Source organism: Macaca thibetana, chromosome 1 (assembly GCF_024542745.1).
Source record: "Macaca thibetana thibetana isolate TM-01 chromosome 1, ASM2454274v1, whole genome shotgun sequence".
Lineage (NCBI taxonomy): Eukaryota > Metazoa > Chordata > Mammalia > Primates > Cercopithecidae > Macaca > Macaca thibetana.
The window spans coordinates 130,880,290-130,903,307 of record NC_065578.1 but is presented as its reverse complement, the minus strand read 5'-3'; the positions used below and the strand labels follow the sequence as shown (position 1 = coordinate 130,903,307).

Below are 23,018 nucleotides of genomic sequence, written 5' to 3'. Positions count from 1 at the left end.
TACTGATAGTGCCTTGCCACTATTGACACCCATTCAGGCTATGATATTGCTATTACAACCCAAAATGTGGATGATAGAATCACCATAGCCCCCTTTGAAAAACACTGTGTCATGTTTGTAGATAACATATGAGAATTTACTCTGACCACAAAATATCTTTCACTGCCCAAGCAAAACAACAGTGGATGCACTCTCATAAAATGCAATGGGCTTATGATGTGCACTCTTACTTGCAAGTCAATGGAACCATCAAACAATGAAACAGTAGACTGACTGTAACAACTAAAAATAGGACAACAAATAAGGCTTGCTAGTGGAGTGGTACCCACATCTGGCTAGGACAGCATGGACACTAAACACTGCACTCCATTGCAAGGGGAAGAGGATACTGCAATGCATGTTGGGAAACACTGAGCTTGGTGTTTGATATGGCGGATGTCATGGTAGATCAGGCAACCATTTGACTAGATTGTGTATTAGTCTATTTTCACGCTGCTGATAAAGACATACTCGAGACTGGGTAATTTATAAAGAAAAAGAGGTTTAATGGACTCACAGTTCCACATGGCTGGGGAGGCCTCCTAATCATGGTGGAAGATGAAGGGAGAGCAAAAGAACTTCTTACATCGTAGCAGGCAAGAGAGGACTTGTGCAGGGGAACTCCTCCTTATAAATCCATCAGATCTCGGGAGACTTATGCACTATCATAAGAATAGCATGGGAAAGACCCGCCCCCATGCTCCAATTACCTCCCACCAGGTCCCTCCCACAACATGTGGGAATTAGGAAAGTTACAATTCAAGATGAGATTTGGGTGGGGACACAGCCAAGTCATATCAGGCTTGGACTTCAAAATCTCAAACTCAGTATTCCCAGCCATTTTTTTTTCCTTTTCTTTCCCCTTACAGTGCAAGTCTTAGAGATGGTTTGCAGTTCAGGTTGCCACTGTACCCTAAATACCACCTCTCTGACTGTAATCTGAAGGCAATACTTACTCCTGGGGTCCTCCTTTTTATGGGATTGTACTGGGGTGGGCGATGGAACCCAGGAGTGTCAGGGTGCTAAGATCACTCCAGAGGCACTAGGAAATCCAATTCTTCCATTCTCACGGGTGACATTAACCAACATGTCAAGTTTGTGCAGGGTGTGACCTTCCTTTCTGGACTGGATGTTCAAGTCCAAAAGATCTGGATCAAGTAATAAGGACAATGAGCACCCACAGAGATAGTAGCCTCAGGAATGGGACAGATAGCCTGGGTTGTAATTCTTGGACATCTAGCACCCCAACTAATAGACAGGAATGCCTCCAGCCACTGGAAGTACCAGAGGCAGGTAGTCAGTAGGGATACTAATCTCTCTCCCATTTGTTCCTTAATAATACCCAGTGTGTTATGAATATAATAATGTAGTTGGAGTGCCTGGACTGACAACACATTGGTGAAGCTCAGCCCAGCAGTAGCAGCAGGTGGAAATTTGAAGAGTTGGATCTGCCACACATGTGTTCAGAACGTTTCCTCTGAATTTCCTCAAATAGTCCATGTGTGGCCCATCACCAGCCTGATAGGATTTCCAATGGTCATCAGAGGTTCCAGTTGAAGAGTGACACCCTCAGTGCAGTTCAAATATGCAGGGCACCCAATACTCCATGCATGAAGCTTACCTCTTCCACAGACATAAAATCAGAGGTTAAAAAAAAATCAAAGGCAAATTAAACATCACAGATAGCATGGGAAGGTCCATACATTGGACAACTTTACCCTGCCACCTAACTCATGGCTAAATCAAACAAAGCTTTGTACAGTTGGACTACAGAGTCTTGACACAACTGCTCCCTGACCAGCTTTACATATGCTCCCCTGGATTATATGTTCCTCTGTGGGGCATACTAGACTTCGGAGTGCCTGTCACCCTCACATGGGCATGCTGCTTGGGAATGTGAGGATCTCAGGTGCTTTTTCAAAATGACACTGAATTGGAAGGATCCATGTTTCTGACACATCACAGGGTTGCCTGAGACACTCTGCCAGGTGGACAAACTGACAGCTGGCTCTATTCTACTGTCTGTGTCCTCAGATCCAACATAGCCATACGGATCCTGGAAAAACAATACACAATTTGCCATGGACTGTGGTGGAGTTAGTTAACACTACTGCCTGAGCCATCTAAGAAAAAAGGTCACTAAATTCACTAGCCAAGTGGGTGATGGATAACTGAATTGCCCTCAGTTATCTGCTGGCAGAACAGGGTGTTAGTTGTGTTATGGTCAACACAGCTTCCTATATGTATATCAATAATTTAGGGAGGGTAGAAACCAACCTGAATATCCACACTCAGTGAGATGCTTGTCAGCAATGTATCCACAATCCACCCAGACTCATTTTTTACCTCTTTGTTTACCTTAATCCAAGTACTTGGGATTTCTGATGAGAACCGTTCTCCTGGTTTTGGTTCCCCTATCGACTCTGGTAAAGTGCTCTTTCAAAATAAAAGAGGCTTTTTGAGCAAACTGCATCTGCACAAATTGTTCAGGGGCTCCATGGGACCCAACTACACCTCCAAATCAAGGTGGGTGATTTGATATATTTTATCTGCTGTTTCACTGGCCAGACAAGAGTTGGGATGGGCTGTAGGGAAAGGCTGTCTTATGCATGTGGTCTTTCAACTCCACGACTGGGGCACATAAGAATGGGCCTTAGGCCTGGAACATTTTCTTACCAGGAGACAAAGAGCCACCATAGCTTTTGCCAAGCTTATTTTCTTGTGTGGGAAAATCTTTCCCTATTTCAAACTCAACGTGTGCTCCTCCATTTTGCTTCAGTGTGCGCATAAATGGCCCACTATTGTAGCACACTCCCAGCTTTCAGTATTTCAGGCTCCTAGAAGAAAAAGAAAATATCCTTCTACTGCAGCACAAGAGTATACAGGCCAACTGCCCTGTGCGGGCTGCCAGGAGGGACCCATAGGCCAAGAGGGACTGACACACACTATTGAAAGTGATTTTGCTCTGTCTCTTTTCTATGTAAGTAAAGTGTTATCCTATCCAGGACCTGACTGTGTTGTGTTTTTCATGGAAACTCTGACATCAAGATGCATTGAGCAGAAGCGTTTGGGTTTCTATTCCTGATGGTTGGCATGGTGATGATCTTTGCTACTCTCCATGTCGTTGGAGTCCCCCTCCAACAATGGTAACTGGTGCACAGTGTTCTGTTTAACAATGACTATTTATGATTAATTGTAGGACCCCTTTTTCACTTAATAATTATATAGATAATTATTGCTGATAAACAATCTCCCTGTATTGGTTTCAATACATACATTTTCGTGATTACTGTGCTTACTATTTCCTCTTTAGTCTTGCCTGCTTATGCAAACAAATATGCATATAAATAACCCATAATTAATAGAATGGTATATTAATAGAATGGTATATACTATATATATAAAAAACACTACCATTTATTAAAATCAATAAAAATTAAACATACTATAACACTCAAACAAATTTGCTTGGAAACTCAATATTTTTATTTCATATTTTAGAATGGTTGTTGTTTACCTGAAGAATGTTGGTAATCTAAATTTTTTCTTGACACAAGAAATGGAACCAACTACCTCCCTTGGTGGAATTTCTCTTTTCTTTAAATGTATAATCAGGGCACTGGGGCACATACATATGATACGTAGTGGTAAGCAAGGCACTTACATTAAGAGTAACAGAAATTGAGAATATATTTTAGGTATTTTAACAAATTGAGTTTCTGTTAATCCTTTGCAACCCATGTAATTTCATTTACTGCTATGACTTACCTAGCTAATTTGGCCAATCAACCAAAACTGAAGGGAAAGTTGCTAACAGATTCTTCACTGAACCCCAACAGTTGGGTGAGAGTCAGAATCTGATGTTATTGTACATAGAGGCTTTAAGAACACAACACAAGCCAAGCAACTTCTGGAACTGGGTATCAAATGAGTCAAAGAATGGAAGCATAGCCCATACCCCATGTCTCTGTATGGAGCATCCCTACATAAAGCCATCTAAGGACTGGGCAGAAGCTTTGGAGAAATAGGTGGTAGCTACCCTTGGAATAAAAATCATCTTTTTGCCATGGGTACCAGCAGTTATGAAGCTGTTCCAAGCAACCCTGAGAACAGCAGACAGTTGGCAAAGGAAAGCATGAACTGGAGAGGAATAAACAAAGCAGGTGTTATTTGATAACTGATGCTGAAAGACTGGGTTGTGAGCACAGGTGAGGCACACTTTTAGTGGGGATAAGTTTGTACTAGTGAAGATAAGCAGATTGGGATCACCATAATTTGAGTGTAGATATAATCATGTCCCATTTTGTAGTCACAGATGGCAAACGCAGGTGACACTTGTGTTTAAGAACTCATCTCCTTTTGCTAACCACTGTATTAAGGTAGAATTGACATGTAAAAAGCAGTTAATGTTTAATGTATATAATGCAATGAGTATAGAGGTAAGTATACACCTATAATAATCACCACTATCAAACCATAAGTCTCTTCACACCCCCTTTATTAGTAATAGTAATGTTTTGTGTATGTTGTAACAACACTAAACACAAGCTCTCTCTTAGCAAATGTTAAGAATGCAATACAACATTATTAGTCATAGGCACTGTGCTGTACAGTAGATCTCCAGAACTTATTTATCTTACGTACTGAAACTTTGTGCCCATTGACCACAATCTCTCCATTGACCCCTCCCCTTAGGCCCTGACAACCACTATTCTACACTCTGCTTCTCGGAACTCATCTCCTTTTACCTAACAACCATTATACATTTATTTAAAACCCTGCAATGGCTTTTAATCACTGTACAATAGCCTCTAAGGCCCCTTTGTGATCTGACTCCAACTCACTGGCCTCATTTCCTATGTTCCCTACCACTTACTCCAATTCATCTGCACTGGAATTCTCACAGGTTTTAGAAAACAGCCATTACAATGCCACTTTTCTTTGTAGTTCCTTTGACTGAAATGTTCTTACCCCAGATACTGCATGACTTGTTGTTTGTTCTTGCTTTAGTTCCCTTCTCAAGGGCCACATTCTCAGAGTGGCCCATTCTGTCCACAAATTTTGAAATAATAAATAATTTCTCTCTGATTCCTTTCCCCTGATTCAGTTATTAATCTTAATATGTCATCACCTTAATATAATATTTTTGTTTACTTATTATCTGTCTTTCCAGTCCCTCCACTACCAATGTAAATTCTGTGAGGACAGGGTAATTTATTTTTGTGTCTTTAATGCTTTTCATTACCATAATAGCATTTATCACATAACAAGCTTCCAATAGTTATTTAGTGAATGTTTAGTGTCATAGTTAAAGCAGGAATTTTGGAGCAAAATTGCCTACATACTTACTAATTATGTGACTTTTGTCTTCTCATATATAAAATGGGAATAATATTATATGCTCAGGATTGATAAGAAGATTACATGAGTTAATATTTATAAAGTATGGAGAAAAGTGCCTGGCCTACAGCAGGCCCCATTCAAATAACTTTTATTATTCAATCAGCTTTAACCGTAAAACAGATACTTCTCTTATTTGCTATAATAAGAGCTCATGCTCAATATGTGATCATTATTGCATTATTGATAATGGGATTAGTAATTTGCATTACATTTTTGGCAGGGGGGTTCACACATGGGTCAGGATCAAGGAAGAGGGAATGGAACATAAGACAACTTATAAAGAAAGCTTTGATAACTTGCTCTTCAGGAAGAATAATGAAGCAAGCAGAAGAAAGTTTGGTCTTGAGAAACTAGTAAGATAATGGAACCATTTACATAAGGAAGTGAGAAAGAGAAAATGGTTAATGAGGAAAGATTATGAATTAATTCTAATTCCTTAAGAGTAAAGTCGAAGTTTCAAAACTCTATAGGTACCTTCTATGCGTAACCTGAAAAAGAAGTCATGTGCCTTTAATGATACCTCCTCCTCCTCTGAACACTAGCTCCAGAGCAGGTGCTGCATAAACATCTTTCTTCATTTGCAGGTGGTACACTTGGAGGCCTGGACCCCTGTTTCAGTTTATGTTGTTCCACTTATCAAGTCTTCCATATCCTCAGCGTACCTCATTCATTAGATAGAAGACAGCAGACAGGTTAGGTCATGGTTTATCCAGGGCATGTGGATACTGCACTGTTCTGGGCTTTGGCCCCAGCATATTCTGATTCCACCAGTCCCACCGCATCCTCCCTCAAACAATAAATGCTATTTGTAGAGAAATTTAGCAACCATCAAGAATACCCCCTCCATCTCTTTTTCCAAAACTACCTACTCTCATTCCTACTGTATTTGTGTTCACAACAGAATGCAGAAAGCTCCAGATGTGTACTGTCAGCAAAGCAGATTACCTTTTTTGTTCTATAGTTGGTGGGAATGGAAATTGGTATCCTTAGCTTCTGAAAAAAAACTACCCTGGTCTTCTAGAGTAAGTCTCACGTCCCAGAGTTTCAGCCAGAATGAAGCGGTTAATAGTACTAGGTAACATCTCTGTCTCGGAGCAAGTTAGCAACATGTTTTGCTCTTAAGTACTCCATCATCCAGGAGTTATAATGAAATTATCTAGCCCAAAGGTTTACCACACTACATGGAAGACCCACAGCTTCTTTGACACTATTATGGACTGATATTTAAACTCCCTCAAGTCCTATTGAGCTGATACTTCTTATAACAAAATTATTTGTTCTCAGGCTCTCTTTTTGACCCTTCTATGTCAATTTATGGGGAAGGAGGATGTATATGTGCAGGCAGCCCAGATCTATGGTCTCCAGGAGGTATAACTAGTGCCTCACCCAAATATATGCCCACTTCTCAGCTAAAGGGCCTTGTGAAAAATTGACTTTGAATGCATTAAGGTACTTTGTTCAAGAACCTGGAGCTTCTTAAAAATCACTGTAGACAACAGTCATCTGTCCCTAAGCGGTTGCACGGGGATCACCAAAATACAACAGAAGAAAAAAAACAAAGTGGCACTTGAGATTAACTGGGGTTGCTACTCATAGTACAGAGAATTCTGATCTGGGGTCTCCTCCCTTCTTACTAAGCTTTATCTGTATCTTAGATTGTTGGCGGACTTATAAAGGTAATGACTTGAAGGAAAGAGAGAACTTGGCTCTTGCCTTCAAAGAGTGACCATTTTACCATCTTTGCACAGTATCTATGATTCACCTGGTTTTTTTAGTGACACCAGCACTTTGGAAACATATCAGTACCTGAAAATCTATGGCCTATCAGATAAGACACTGGTAAAATCTCTTCTGGCAAGTCAAAGTTTAATCCCGTTTTTTCACTCAACGAAACTTTTTAAAATCACCCACTATATGTCAGGCTATAATCTAGGCACTGAGATACAAATGTGATCAAGATGGATAAAATCTAGGATGTTATAGTGCTCACATTTCAGATGAAAAAGACCATGAAGACATAAAAAGGTAATTTCAACTAAATTAAGTATTCAAAATAAATTGGACTAGTATATGACTGAGATGGAGTGTGCTGCTTAGGCTAATCAGAGTATGACACTTGAACTGAAAGTTTGACATAACTAAGAGACAGAAAAAAATCTAGTGTCACGGAAGCATAATATACAGTGGGGAAAATATTGGACAGGGGACCAGAGGAGGTAGCATGAGGCAGATCAGGAGTTCGAGAATTACTATAACTCTCTGCTGTAGAGTTATACCACGTGATGCAACCCTGACCTTTCATCATTTGTTGCTCCAAACAACCCTTTAAAATTCTACCTTCCTCTCTGGACTCTAGTGGCCTGACTGTAGATAGACTGATTGGATGTGCCATATGGAAGGTGATGGACTCTCAACAGTGAAAAGTCTGGCCTCGATACCTTCTTCATGAGTAAGAGTGCAGTCTGGATGTGTGATCATGGGACCCTTGCTGATTACTTGAAAATGGCCACCATGAAGTTTATAACTTCCACTAAGAAATCTGCACACATTGTTCAATTATTCTATCTAAGGGAGGACTTGACTGGACATGTATATAAACACTGCATCTCTACCAAATTCCTGTTCTCCAGTAGGCTCAACCAAATGTATCTCAATTGAAGTAAATTATATAAATGTAAGAATCCATATAAAAACTAAAGAAAAACAAACTGTAAATAATAATAAGCCAGACTAATATACAAAAACAAACATGTAGCTTAACTAGCATCCAATCACTCTTTTGCTTCATTACCTTAGCTCTGGCTCAAACCCTATGTCCTCTTTCTAATTGCTCAAAATATGAATTTCTCCCATGAATATGCACATCCACAAAGACACACATAGATAAACACAGCTCAGGGAAGTAGGAATGCCAGTTCAAACCTGTCCTAACTTTGCAAGGAGATAGCCCTTATGTTATTATTTTCCTAAATATCCCTGAAGATTCATTAACATCCCAATCACTCAGATTGAGGCACTCATCTGCCTCCTTCAGCTCTGGTGAGAGACAAAGGGAGATAGGAAGAGCTTTAGTAAGAGCACAGTCAAATGATGCAGAGATATCAGAGAGGGAATGGAGTAAAACAACATCACTTGAGCTGACAACAAATTTATTCCGTCCGCATTTATTGAGGAATATTACATTCAAACTGAATCAGCTATATAATTTGTGGTGTCAGTGAAAAATGAAAATACAATATCTCCTGTTTGAAAATGACTAAGGATTCCAAGATGACAACAGCAGAGCATTGAATCTAGCATGGGTTCCTGCAGAGCATACGATTCCATGTGTCTGCACAGATCACATGCTTATGAAACTGGTCCTGAATTCAGATAAGATTTTTGGTCGTGAACACAGACACAAATACCTACATCCTACTTTCAAGCAACTGAGATAAAAAAAAAAAAAAAAGCAAAAACCTAATTAACTACTGTTCAGAGTAGGAAGAAATGAATGTGCTTGTGAAGATCAGTTCAATTTGGGGAGTACAGAAGAGCTCTTAATTGGGTGATCATGGGAATCCATGAAAAAGAAGTATCTGGATTATAGTTTGAAAAATCAACAATGGTGGATATGTAGCCAAAGCAGGAAAAAAAAATCTCTGGAAGATGAGGAAAAAAGTATGCCTAAAGGGATCAGTATCTTTGCTAGTACAAACTGTTTAAATTAAAGCATGCTTCCCTTATGGGACCTGGATGGTGTTTCAGAAGATGCAGACAAGGACTTTATGTAGAAGGTAAAGCAAATGTCACGAGAGTTGGTTTAGGCGTGTCTTCCACTTCAAGAATCTGTTTTTGATCCACGATACTTGTGCCAAGCAGAAGTGATGTCTTGAATTATTGGTGTCCTGGGTGTTGGCTCCCATGGGAAACACAGGGCTGGGTGCACGGGGAGAAAGAACGTTCTTATTTGAACTGTGGGAAAAGAGGAGGATATTAATCTCAAAGAAAGGAAATAAAGGGGAAAAGCAGAGAGAAAAAAAGAAGATAGAGGAAAAAAAGAATGAGTTGATTACAGGTTGAAGAAACAAAGAACAAGAAAAGGCTCACCTCTGTTTTTTTAACCGTGAGTGAACTACAACCAATATGACCAGGTTAACTATCACAGTTAAACAGATCAGGATGAGAAAGATGGAACATCCACCTGGTTGGGGATAGAATAAGAATATCATCCCTAAAATACTCTATTCCACCAAGCTGAGATTTCCCATTTTGCAAGGGTGGTATCTTCCTAGAGTTTTATCTGTGTTTTCCAGAGCCCTCATTTCAATTCCTCCTGATCCTTTGTCTGTGATCTCCTCCCAGCACTCTCCCACTAAATCACTAGTTCCTCCTCCTTTTTTTGTTAGTATGTCTAATTCCCTACTTCCATTTTCTTAAAATTTAACTACTGTCATACTCTATCCTTTATTTTCATTGTCCCAGTTTTACCCTTCTTGTGCCTAGCGTTCCTACCCATATCCTCAGCCCCCACCCTCAAAAGCCCCAGGGCTATTTTCATTATTTCCCAGCACAGCCTCAGCTCTTTCTCACCCCAATGGATGATTAGATCATGGCCCTCTATACTGCTGTGTTTCACCCGACAGGACAGGCCAGCTGCCTCCCCAGTTGCCACATCCAGGGTTGCTCGGAGATACCATGTCTCATCAGCATTAGGCAGGATGTCCCCTCGCTGAGTGCCCCGCTGCTCCTGTTCACCCCGCATCCACATCACCCACACGGGCTTTGGGTAGAATCCTGAGACATGGCACACAAGCTGCAGACGGCCAGGGCCAGGACTGGGGCCACGGGACAGCCAGGCTTCTGGCTTCACTAGACAGAAGAAGATAAGAAAAAAATGGAATTTTGAGGGGCACCCCAGGCCAGAGCTCAGGCACTTATGTGCCTAAGTAGTAATACTAAGAGTGATTTAATAATCACTTCTTTCTCTTTTCTAAGAAACAGTCCTAAACCCACACATCTCATTCTCTAGTCTCTCACATTGTCTTTCAAAATGATGATGAGAGGCAAATTCAAATAGGAGAGTTACAGTACTAGGAACAAGAGGGGAGAGAGAGAGTTGGGCTCACCTTTTCGTTTCAGTTCTGACTCCCCTGCTTCCATGAGCCCCGCAAGAAATCGAGGACAGGTGTGACCAAGAAGGCTTTGCAGTATTTCCTTAATATCTAGGTAGCGACTGAGCACTTTACAGACGTTCTGGGCCCGGATCCCTGCTCCTGGAGATGGCTCCCAGGAAATTCCTTGGAAACTCAGAAAATCTGATCCTTGATATGCCATATTTAAGAAGATTTGTGGGGCATTCATTCTACAGCCAGCTAATATCTGGATCTCGAAGGGGTCTGAGAGTAGACAGGGACGAGAGATCAATATGGAAAGAATGACAAGGAAGAAAAACAAACAATTTAGAGAGTAAAGAGATTCAAGGGAAGAAAAATTTGCTGGGAAATCATATGGAGACTAGAGTTTAGTGGCAAAGGGGAAGAAAATTTGTGGGAAGAAAATGTGAAGATAATAAAGATTCTTTGAAATAACTAATGGGAAAGTGGTAGATGGGAAGGCTATCAGGAAGATAGGAGATTGGTCACAAATAATTCACGTGAAAGTGGTTAGGTACAGGCCAGTCCAGGTCAACACTCAGGCAAAAGATAAAGAAGGGTAGAAAGCGGGGTGAGAAAGGCTGAGTCTGAGGGCAGGAATGAGGGGCAGAAGATCCAGAGGAGATAGTCATTCCAAAGAGCCAGACACGAAGGTATATTCATGTTGAGATACATACGCACAGGCCCTTTTGTGTATATAGTGGCGTGAGGGTGGTGAGGAAGGGTGAAGCAGAGGAGGGAGTGGGAGCCAGAGAGTGGGGAACAAAGTTAGTAAGGTTAAATGATGGTCAGAGTCTTTATACCATCTCCACTTTGGAAAATAGTTGATGTTCCCAGGCAAATTATCAGCTTAGAGCGACGAACTTACATTCAAGCTGAAATTGACCAGCAGAAGCTTGCACTATCCGGACAAAACCATTGAAGTATAACTGGAACAGTGACTGTAAGTTTTTCAGCTCCTGCTTGCTGAAGTTTCCATGGGACCAGGGCTTCAGAAAGCGGATGGTGCCCGTGACAGTGTCCCAGCCATGAGTCTGAAGGTCACCCAGCCATCCTGAGCCCTCACTGTGTGCCCAGCTGTGGTTGGCAAAGGAGGAAATTTGGAGCATGCGGAAGGACAGGGGGTCCTCTGCTGCTGGACGGTAGGATTGTAGAGCCTGGGGAGCTGAGAGAGAGGGAAATGACAAGTAGAGAGAATGTAAAGGAATGGGAAAAGTGATGCCAAAGGAAAAAAAGGAACTTAGAGACGAGAGATAGTTAGGCAATTTGCACGTATGCCTTTCCTCTGGGGCCAGCTTCCTTTCCCCAAAATCAGAGACAAAAACTGAGACTGAGGGCAAGAATTCTCTGCCTGGGACTAGCCTGAAAGTCATACTCCAAGGGCATCCTAGAGGAGTACTGCTCCCTTCCCCCAGGACCTCCCCAGAACTTCTTCTCCGTCCTCTGGTGCCCTACCATAGGTAACTTTCCACCTGCACTCTTCTCACCTGCTGTATTTTCCCCAGGACAGCAGAGTCCCTGGAAGAGGAGGAACAGGAGCAGCATTGAAGCTCTGTTAAAGCAAAGATTCCTTGGCAGGACACCTGCCCTCAGAATTCAGGTATCAGTACCCCTCTCCACGCCCTCTTGTACTCTCATCTGACTTCCCTTACCGCACAGACAGAAAAACCTCTCCCTCTGCAGACTTCCCTGTCAGAGAAGCCCCACTGCCTCCCTTTGCCACAGCCTCCCACGGGGTTCTTCATTTCCCCTCTGTCTCTCCCACTGTCTGGCTCCGAATTTTCTCCCTGCTCTTGTCTACATCCTCCCAACCTCCCTAATTGCACTAACTGCTGGAAAACGGGTCCTGGCTTAAAGCACATCTGTGGTCTGGCTTGAAAATTGAGCAGCTTTTCACCTCGGAGAAATCAAATCCATACTTGGGTTGTCAATAGTCTAATCTGTGGGAAGTGATGGTAGTCACTTGGTGGTGCCTATCCACCAGTCTCCCACTTCTACCTTTCTGAGATCCTCTCCTCTGCCTGTGTCTCTTCACTCTGCTCTTGATCATGATCAGAAGACACTCGGCATCCTGGATGTAGCTGCATAATCCGCATGCAACCCTCCATAATCCAACTCTCCGTGCTGCTGAAAAAGGAGCAGCAACGGCAATGCAGATTATCAGATAATCTAAAGAAAGCTCCCTTTGCTCAGTTTCCCCAGTCAAGCCAACCGTCACTGTTAAAGTGGTCCATGAGTGGGCTTGACCTGGAAGTGGTGAGCTAAAGGGCAGGGAGATTTCACCCATGTTTTACAAGTGGGTCTGGAAGAAATACACAGGGGACTTGGATCCCCGTCCCTACCCAGATGAAGAGAGCATGTCTGGAAGTCTGTGGGCCAGTTTCGCCCTGGGTATGAAGAAAGACTGAGAACAAGCATGAAGCTTCTCATTAGTTCATGGCCTGAGAGCACTGGCGTTCGCTTGCTTGCGTTTGCTTAGAAAGCAGTGTTGGTGGACACAGGGAAGTAGCCTTAGAGGACTGAAGTGTTCACTGGAGAATTAATTACTGTATTGAGTCTTTATTTTTGTTTCTTGTTCATTGGTGTTTGTTGTGACACCCTGAAGGCAATTGAAATAACATTCCTTTGTTTGGTTTTTATACATTTGTTCAACTGACATTTATTCAGAGCCCTATGACCAAAAACAATTCCCAGACCCTAAGATATCAGAGATAGAAGTCTTTGGAAAAAAAAATAAAACAAAACTCAGCCACAAACCTCTACTTTTCTTATAGCGTGAATTTGCAGAACGGTGGTCAGAATTATTGAAAAAGGTCCAAACCTAGTTTCATCTTATTATCATTTCTAAATTCTGAGGTTAAAAAAAGATAAAAAGTTTCCTTGTTTCTTGAGTAGAATGTCTACATTTATTTTCAATACTCTTTCTTTTCTACAAATACATTCAAAGCTATGAGTTGCTACGTAAATCTATCTATAAATCGCTATGTAAATCCAAAATTGGTTTCATAATAAAATTATCAACAGTAAACAAAGATAAATATTCATGAGAATATATGCTAACCTATGAAAACCATAACACATAGTAAAAAGATTGGAATGACCTATGCCAGACATCAATACTACAAATAATTGTATTCATTGGAATTTTTGTTTTGTTTTGTTTTGTTTTTTCCTGAGACGGAGTCTTGCTGTCTTGCTTGTTGCCCAAGCTGCAGTGCAGTGGCATAATCTCAGCTCATTGCAACCTCCGACTCGCTGGTTCAAACTATTCTCCTGCCTCAGCCTCCCTAGCAGCTGGGATTACAGGCAAGCGTCACCGTGCCCAGCTAATTTTTCTATTTTTAATAGACACAGGGTTTCATCATGTTGACCAAGATGGTCTTGATCTCCTGACCTCATGATCTGTCTGCCTCGGCCTCCCAAAGTGCTGGGACCGTGCCTGGTCCATTAGAATTTTTAAATCAGGCCAGGCACGGTGACTTATGCCTATAATCCCAGCACTTTGGAAGGCCGAGACAGGTGAATTTGAGACCAGCCTGACCAACATGGCGAAACCGTGTCCCTACTAAAAATACAAAAATTAGCTGGGTACCTTGGTGTGTGCCTGTAATTCCAGCTACTGGAGAGGCTGAAGCAGGAGAATTGCTTGAGCCTGGGAGGTGGAGGTTGCAGGGAGCTGAGATTGTGACATTGTACTCCAGCCTGGGCAAGAGAGGGAGACTCTGTTTCAAAAAAAGAGAGAGAGAGAGAATTTTTGTATCGTTTGCAAAGTAAAATAAAGCTAAGCATAATTGGAGAATAAAGCAATTTTGTTATTCCACAGAACAATTGCACTATTGTACAAGTAAAGATAACCACACCCTAGTTTTTAATTTTGAGGTTACAGAACTCACAGATAACTGCAAATTAGTAAGCAAAGTAGAAATAATGTCTGATAGCAGCCCAATAATCATTAACAAAATATTTAATGAGATTCCTTCTAAATTAAAATTATCCAGAAGTTAAATTCCAAAGAAAAATTTTTGTAACATTATATGGTACAATTATTTCCTTCCTGCTTTACAAAATTCCATCAGTGAGTAGGCCAGGTGCCGTGTCTCATGCCTGTAATCCCAGCATTTTGAGAGGCTGAGGCAGGCAGATCAGGAGATCAGGAGATCGAGACCATCCTGGCTAACAGGGTGAAATCCTGTCTCTACTAAAAATACAAAAAATTAGCTGGGCATGGTGGCAAGTGCCTGTAGTCTCAGCTGTTCGGGAACCTGAGGCAAGAGAATCACTTGAACCTGGGAGGCAGAGGTTGCAGGGAGCCAAGATTGCACCACTGCACTCCAGCCTGGGCAACAGAGCAAGACTCCATCTCAAAAAAAAAAAAAAAGAAAAAAAATTCCATCAGTGCCTAACCACATTTTTTACTAAAAATACTTACTGTCTGTGGCCAGAGATCTCTTTTAAAAAGAAATTCCCCCTCCTATGTTTTTCTGAGGCTGCCCCACAGTCACATTTGCAGATCCCCTTTTGCCAAAACCAGAAAATTCTCTCAAAACATATTACAAGATGTGACTTGGGACAAATTAATCTTTCTATGTAAGAAATTTATGGGAGATAAACCATTAAAATTGATTTAAAATAAAATTTTTGAGTACATTTGTAGAAATGTAAGAAAATGTTACATCTACTAATTTTTTTTCAAAGAATTTAAATAAGAGTTTTATTCTTTTGGCTTATTTTCAGGAAAGATTGCAATTTCTACATACTTATTTTCTTGTTTGTGTATACTTACATTTCTTTAACATTTATTCAAATATGTTTTTCAGCTTTAGTGAGGTACAACCAACAAATAAAAATTGAGTGTAAAAAAAGTATTTATTGCCACTGAGCTGTACATTTTAAAATGGTAAAGATGATAAATTATATATTTATATTCTACCTTTTATAAAATTGAGTATACTTAAGGTGCACAACATGATATTATATGTATGTACTGTGAAGTAATCACCACAGTCAATTTATTAGCATATCCATCACTTCGCATAGAGATATATATATATTTTTGAGACGGAGTCTCGCTCTGTCGCCCAGGCTGGAGTGCAGTGGCAGGATCTCGGCTCACTGTAAGCTCCGCCTCCCGGGTTCACGCCATTCTCCTGCCTCAGCCTCCCGAGTGGCTGGGACCACAGGCCCCGCCACCACACCTGGCTAATTTTTTGTATTTTTAGTGGAGAGGGGTTTCACCGTGTTAGCCAGAATGGTCTCAATCTCCTGACCTCGTGATCCGCCTGCCTTGGCCTCCCAAAGTGCCGGGATTACAGACGTGAGCCACCACGCCCGGTCGTTTGCAAGTATTTTCTCCCCTTCTGTAGGTTGCCTCTTCACTCTATTGTCTCCTTTGCTGCACAGAAGTTTTTTAGTTTGACACAATCCCGTTTGTCTATTTTTGCTTTTATTGCCTGTGCTTTTGGTGTCATATCCAAAAAAAAATCCCATAATAGAGGGCATATATGAAAATCCCACAGCTAACATCATGATCAATCTTTTCTCTAAGATCCAGGACAAGGCATGAATGTCCACTCTCCCTACTTCTATTCAACACAGTGTTAGAAGCCCTAGACAGAGCAAGTAGATAAGAAAAGGAAATAAAAGGCATCAAAATCAGAAAGTAAAAGGTAAAATTATCTTTTGCAGCAATAATCTACAAAATTGATGTGATATATAAAATCTACATGATGATGTACACAGAAGACCCTTAAGACTCAACAAAAAAATGATTAGAACTAAAAAATTCAGTAAAAGATGTAGAACACAAAAATCAACACACAAATATCAATGGTGTTTCTATACACAATAAACTATCATGAAAGGAAATTAAGAAAACAATCTCATTTATGGTAGCATAAAAAGAATAAAATACTTAGGAATAAACTTAATCAAAGACTCATGCACTGAAAATTACAAAATACTAATGAAAAATATTAAAGTAGACACAGAAAAATGACAAAGAAAAAGTGGACAAAGCACCAGTAATTGAAGGGGATGTTACCCAAACATGGGAATGGACTTGTAGAGGGACCCATATATTGACCCCCATCTCCGCTTCCCAGAGCACTGTTGCAAACACACTGAAAAACAAAAGAAGTGTACAGCTGACTAAGAGACTATTTTTCAGCTCTACTGTTAAGCACCATCTACTTGACTGCAGCCTGAAGTACACCACCAAACAAAAATGCATTTCACCAACACTCATTGCCTGTGAAACCCACTGCAGGAAACTATCTGCAACCTAGGAACCTGTACAGAGCCTTGGCCCTCTGAAATAACTCATTATCTCTCTCTCTCTATATATATATATATAATATACACACACACACACACATACACACACACGTATATATACATATATATGTGTATATGTGTGTGTGTATATATAGTGTTAGTGTGACCTATATATATAGTTAGTGTGATATACATATATATAATTAAAAACTTCATCCAAATGGCAACAAATTCAAAAAGAAAAAGAAGTGTCCGCTCCTTCACATGGGAAGGAATCAACACAGTAACTCCAGCAATTCAAAAAGTCCGAGGTGATTTGTTACCTTGGAAAGATGACACTAACTCCCTAGCATGAACCTAACCAGACTGAAACGTATGAAATGACAGATATAGGGTTCAGAATCTGGATGCTAACGAAGCTCAACAGGATCCAATAAAGTTTAAATCCAGCATTTACGAGGAACTTAAACAAATTTACAAGAAAAAAAGTCCCATCAAAAAGTGGGCAAAGGACATGAACAGACACTTCTCCAAAGAAAACATACATGCAGCCAACAATCATATGAGAGAATGCTTAACATCACTGATCATTAGAGACGTGCAAATCAAAACCACAACAAGATACCATCTCACATCAGTCAGAATGGCTATTATTAAAAAGTCCAAAAATAACAGATGCTGGTGAAGTAGTGGAGAAAAAGGAATGCCTTTACACTGCTGGTGGGAGTATAAATTAGTTCAGCCATTGTGGAAGATGGTGTGGCAATTCCTCAAAGAACTAAAAACAGAAATACCACTCAACCCAACAATCCCATTACTGAGTATATACCCAAGGGAATATAAATTGTTCTATTATAAAGACACATGTAGGTGAATGTTTATTGCAGCATTTTCACAATAGCAAAGACATGGAGTCAACCTCAATGTCCATCAATGATAGACTGGATAAAGAAAATGTGGTACATATACACCATGGAATACTATGCAGCCACAAAAGGAATGAGATAATGTCCTTTATAGGACATGGATGGAGCTAAATAAAGGCCATTATCCTTAGCAAACTACACAGGAACAGAAATCAAAATACCACATGTTCTCATAAGTGGGAGCTAAATGATGAGAATCCGTGGACACATAGAGGGGAACAACACACAGTGGGGCCTATGGGAGGTTGCAGGGTAGGAGGAGGGAGAGGATCAGGAAAAACAACTGGTGGGTACTAGGCTGAGTACCTGGGTGATTAAATAATCTGTACAACAAACCTTCATGACAGAAGTTTATCTATGTAACAAGCAAGTACCCCTAAACTTAAGATAAAAGTGAAAAAGAAAAAGAGAGAGAGAGACATGATCCAAATAAGCATAAGCAGAAATGGAAAAGGTGACATTACAACTGATCCCACAGAAATACAAAAGATCCCCAGAAACTACTATAAAAACCTCTATGCACACAAATTATAAAATCTAGAGGAAATGGGTAAATTCCTGCAAACACATAATCTCTCAAGATAGAACCAGGAAGAAATTGAAACCCTAAACAGAGTAATAACAAGTTCCATAACTGAATCAGCAATAAAAACTTACCAACCAAAAAAGTCCCTGGACCATCAACAAAGTAGGCATCAAAGGAACATACTTCAAAATAATAAAAGCCATATACAACAAACCCATAGCCAACATCATGCTGAATGTCCAAAAGCATTCCTCTTAAGAGCTGGAACAAGGATGCCTACTCTCACTACTCTTATTCAACATAGTACTGGAAGACCAAGCCAAAGCAGTCAGTCAAGAGAACAAAATGAAAGGCATCCAAATACCTAAATGGGAAGTCAAATTTTCTCTCTTCACTGATGATATAGTTTTATTTGTAGAAAACTCTAAAGATTCCACCAAAAGGCTCCTGGAGTGGATAAACAATTTCAATAAAACTTCAGATACAAAGTCAATGTACAAAAACTAGTAGTATTACTATACACTGGTAACATTCAAGCTGAGAGCCAAATAGAGAATGCAATCCCATTTGCAGTATCCACCAAAAAAAGTAAAATATCTATGAATACATTTAACGAAAGGGGCAAAAGATCTCTCCAAAGAGAACTACAAAACACTGCTGAAAGAAATCATACAGGACACAAACAAATGGAAAAACATTCCAGGCTCATGGATTTGAAGAATCAATATTATTAAAGTGTTCATACTGCCCAAAGCAATCTACAGATTTGATGTTATTTGTATCAAATCACCAACATCATTTTTCACAGACTTAGAAAAAAACTATCCCAAAATTCACATGGAACCAAAAATAAGCCCAGATAGCCAAAGCAATCCTAAGGGAAAAGAACAAAGCCAGAGGAATCACACTACCTGACTTCAAACTTTACTACTAGGCTACAATAACCAAAACAGCATGGTACTGATGCAAAAATTAGCAGAGAGACCAATGGAACATAATAGAGAAATCAAAAATAAAACAGCATACTTACAACCAACTGTTCTTCAACAAAGTGAACAAAAATGAGTAATTGATAAAGAACTCAATATCCAATAAATGGTGCTGGGAAAACAGCTAACCATATTGCAGAAGAATAAAACTGCACTTCTGCCTTTCACCATTTACAAAAATTAACTCAAGGTGGATTAACAATTAAAATGTAAGACCCTGGCCAGGCACAGTGGCTGACACCTGTAACCCCAGCAATTTGGGAGGCTGAGGCGGGTGGATCATTTGAGTTCAGGAGTTCAAGACCAGGCTGGCCAACATGGTGAAACCCTGTCTCTACAAAATAACTCAAAAATTAGCCAGGCGTGGTGGCGGGCGCCTGTAGTCCCAGCTACTCAAAAGGCTGCGGCAGGAGCATAGCTTGAACCCGGGAGGCGGAGTTTGCAATGAACCGCGATCGCACCACTGCACTCCAGCCTGAATGACAGAGCAAGACTCCATTTCAAAAAAAAAACAAAAACAAAATTAAATGAATAAACAATAAAATAAGCACCTATATAAACAGATCTCCATAATAATAATAACAAAAAATTTTAACAAATTTAAAAGAGAATATTCTTAATCTGGTAAGAAAAGTTTACACAAAACACTCCCAGCAAATATGACTCTTGTTAACCTTTTAAAAAATCTTATCTCGGCTGGGCGCGGTGGCTCACGCCTATAATCCCAGCACTTTGGGAGGCCGACACGGGTGGATCACCTGAGGTCAGGAGTTTGAGACCAGCCTAGCCAACATAGTGAAATCCCGCCTCTACTAAAAATACAAAAAATTAGCCACACATGGTAGCAGGTGCCTGTAATCTCAGCTACTAGGGAGGTTGAGACAGGAGACTTGCTTGAACCCGGGAGGTGGAGGTTGCAGTGAGCCGAGATCACGCCATTGCACTCCAGCCTGAGTGACAGAGCAAGACTCTGTCTAAAAAAAAAAAAAAAAAAAAAAAAAAAAAAAAAAAAAAAAGTAGCTATCAAAAATTCTATTTCTCATTTTACTGGAGGTAATAGGCCAGTGAAAATGGGTAAAAAATATAATCAAAGGTATAACAATTGAAAGAAAACTAATGAAACTTTCGTATCTAGAGATATCATTAGAAAATCCAAAAGGATCTATAGATAAAACATTAAGCTTAATAAGTTAATTTAACATGGATACTGGTAGCAAGGTCAAAATATTTTTTTTATTTGTAACATACAGTAGACCTCTCCTTATTCATGGTTTTGTTTTCCACAGTTTTAGTTAGCCATGGTCAATGGCAGTCTGAAAATATTAAATGCGCAATTCCAGAAATAAACTGTCTATAAGTTTTCAATTGTGCACCGTCCTAAGTAGTATGATGAAATTTCATGCCAGCCTACTTCATCCGGACGAGGATGCAGATCACCCCTTAATCCAGCGTATCTACACTGTATGTGCTACCCAACCATTAGTCACTTAGTAGCTGGCTCAGTTATCAGATCAGCTGTCCTGGTCTCGCAGTGCTTGTGTTCAAGTAACCCTTATTTTACTTAGTAACGGCACCAAGCACAGAAGTAGTGATGCCTGTAATTCAAATATGCCAAAGAGAAGCCATAAAGTGCTTCCTTTAAATTAAAAGGTGTAAGTTTTTGACTTAGTAAGGAAAGAAGAAAAAAAAATGCTGATGTTGCTATGATCTACAATAAAAAGGAATTATCTTCCCATAAAATTGTGATGGGAAAAAAGTAATTGTACAAATTCTACCGTCACACTTCAAATTGCAAAGGTTATGATCAGAGTGTGTGGTAAGTGCTTAGTTAAGATCTTAAAAAGCCATCAAATTTGTGGGCGGAGGACATGAGCAGAAAGGGGCTCCAATTGGCAGCAATCAGGTTCAACACTATTTGTGGTTTTGGGCATCCACCCAGGGTCATCTGCTACTTTGTGTTCATTGACCTACATCTCCTCATTTCCTCCCACCACCACCTGCTTCCTGCCCCTGGTAATCAGTGTTTTATTCTCTATTTCTGTGTACTCAACTCTTTTAAGATTCCACATATAAGTGAGATTATGCAATCAATATCTGAGAAAACCTGTGTCCTGAGGAGCTTATTGGAAGTGTGCATTGTCTTTAGGCCCATCGGAGAATATGGGTCAGAAGCAATCAATTAAAGTTTCGTTTTAGAAGTGTGCATATGTTGATTTTTTAATTTGAAACCAACACTGGAACTAGGGATAATCTTTCCCTGGAAGACAGGTTTCATATGTCAAGTAACAATGGTACTAATGCAGAGTGGAAATACAAACTATGCCATAGCACTGAACGAGCACAGTCACAGCATAGTATGGAAATGTGAGACTCTGCTATGTGGACACTGTGGACACTGCCATGTCCGTTTCTGTACTTTTGAAACAGAAAGGAAATATGAAATACTGGATATGATATGTGGGAAAGAATGTAACTTGAAAACCTGGTTAATTTCTAGACCTTTCAAACAATCTCAATTGCTCCACTTTTCATGGAAAAGACAGTGTATAAAGTAAATTTTTCCCTCAAATATGACATTTGAAGAATTCCAAAATTTTCATTTTGTCTGGCGATTTTCTTAACTAATTTTAAATTTACAGTCATCTTCTTGCAAATGTTGCCAGAAACAAAACGGAATCACTAAGGTAAAAAAAAAAAAAAAAAAAAAACCTGGCAGAGCTAGGGAAGACTATGCAGAGAGGATTCTCACACTTGTATACCTAATAAGAACAAATACCATGAAAGACTTTGCAAAAACCACAACCTTGAAAAGGCCATCACAACCTTACACGAAAAATGCCTCAAAGACACCTGCCTTGCCAGCAACTGTCTGTTTAACCTCTGACTGGTGTCACCCTTGTTACTGATATTTGTAAGCAAGGATAATTATTTCAAAACAAATATGTAATCTCTTCATTTTTTTTCTTTAAAAATTTTGCCTTCCTTTACCTCCCTGAATATGCTCATAGTTTACTATGGCATATATATTTCCATTGCAATGCTCTATTCCCAAATAAATATATTTTTCTTTTAGAGAGCCTCTTTTTCTGTTTGTTATTTAGGTAGACATTCTGCACGTATTTGGCAAAAACTTACACGCTGTTGAAACTGAAACCAAGGCCTCTTCCTCTATCTTCCTTCTCTCAGGCACAACTCAATTTCTAACGTGGTCTTTGGCAACACTAATATTCCTTTCTGGTAACATAATTTTGACTGGATTACTGTTCTCATGTTTTAGGCTTACCTTGTTTAAAAATTTGATGAGTAGCCGAGTGTGGCAGCTCATGCGTGTAATCCCAGCACTTTGGGAGGCTGAGGTGGGTGGATCACGAGATCAGGAGATCGAGACCATCCTGGCCAACATGATGAAAACACGTCTCTACTAAAAATACAAAAATTAGCCAGGCATGGTGGCAGGCACCGCAGTCCCAGCTACTCAGGAGGCTGAGGCAGGAGAATCACTTGAACCTAGGAGGCGGAGGCTGCAGTGAGCCGAGATCACGCCACTGCACTCCAGCCTGGGCAACAGAGCAAGACTCTGTCTCAAAAAAAAAAGTTGGATGTGTGTGGGGTTAGTGTTGTAATAGTCTCTTGTGCCCTACCAACTCTTTTGGATTTTTTTTTAAATCAGGAACATTTCAGATTTAGTTTGTATCAATTCAACTTTGGGAGTCCTGGAAGAACTCTC

General features: G+C 40.2%; 1 protein-coding gene across 5 annotated transcripts; it reads right to left on the bottom strand.

Annotated features, from left to right (window-relative positions):
- Window positions 1-2,559: 2,559 nt before the first annotated feature.
- Window positions 2,560-22,813, bottom strand: LOC126948177 (T-cell surface glycoprotein CD1e, membrane-associated). Of its 5 annotated transcripts, none has more exons than XM_050779714.1 (7): window positions 22,575-22,813; window positions 12,065-12,095; window positions 11,446-11,742; window positions 10,551-10,820; window positions 10,015-10,293; window positions 9,532-9,625; window positions 2,560-9,360 (listed from the first exon to the last, which is right to left on the bottom strand). In XM_050779714.1, exons 1-7 carry the CDS (start codon window positions 22,614-22,616, stop codon window positions 9,231-9,233), a joined length of 1,143 nt encoding a protein of 380 aa, XP_050635671.1. In that variant the 5' UTR covers window positions 22,617-22,813; the 3' UTR covers window positions 2,560-9,230. The 5 variants fall into 5 exon arrangements, with proteins under 5 accessions (XP_050635671.1, XP_050635657.1, XP_050635686.1 ...); XM_050779700.1 differs by having other exon boundaries at window positions 2,560-9,396; window positions 22,575-22,809; XM_050779729.1 differs by lacking the exon at window positions 12,065-12,095 and having other exon boundaries at window positions 2,560-9,396; window positions 22,575-22,807.
- Between the last annotated feature and the right edge of the window lie 205 nt (window positions 22,814-23,018).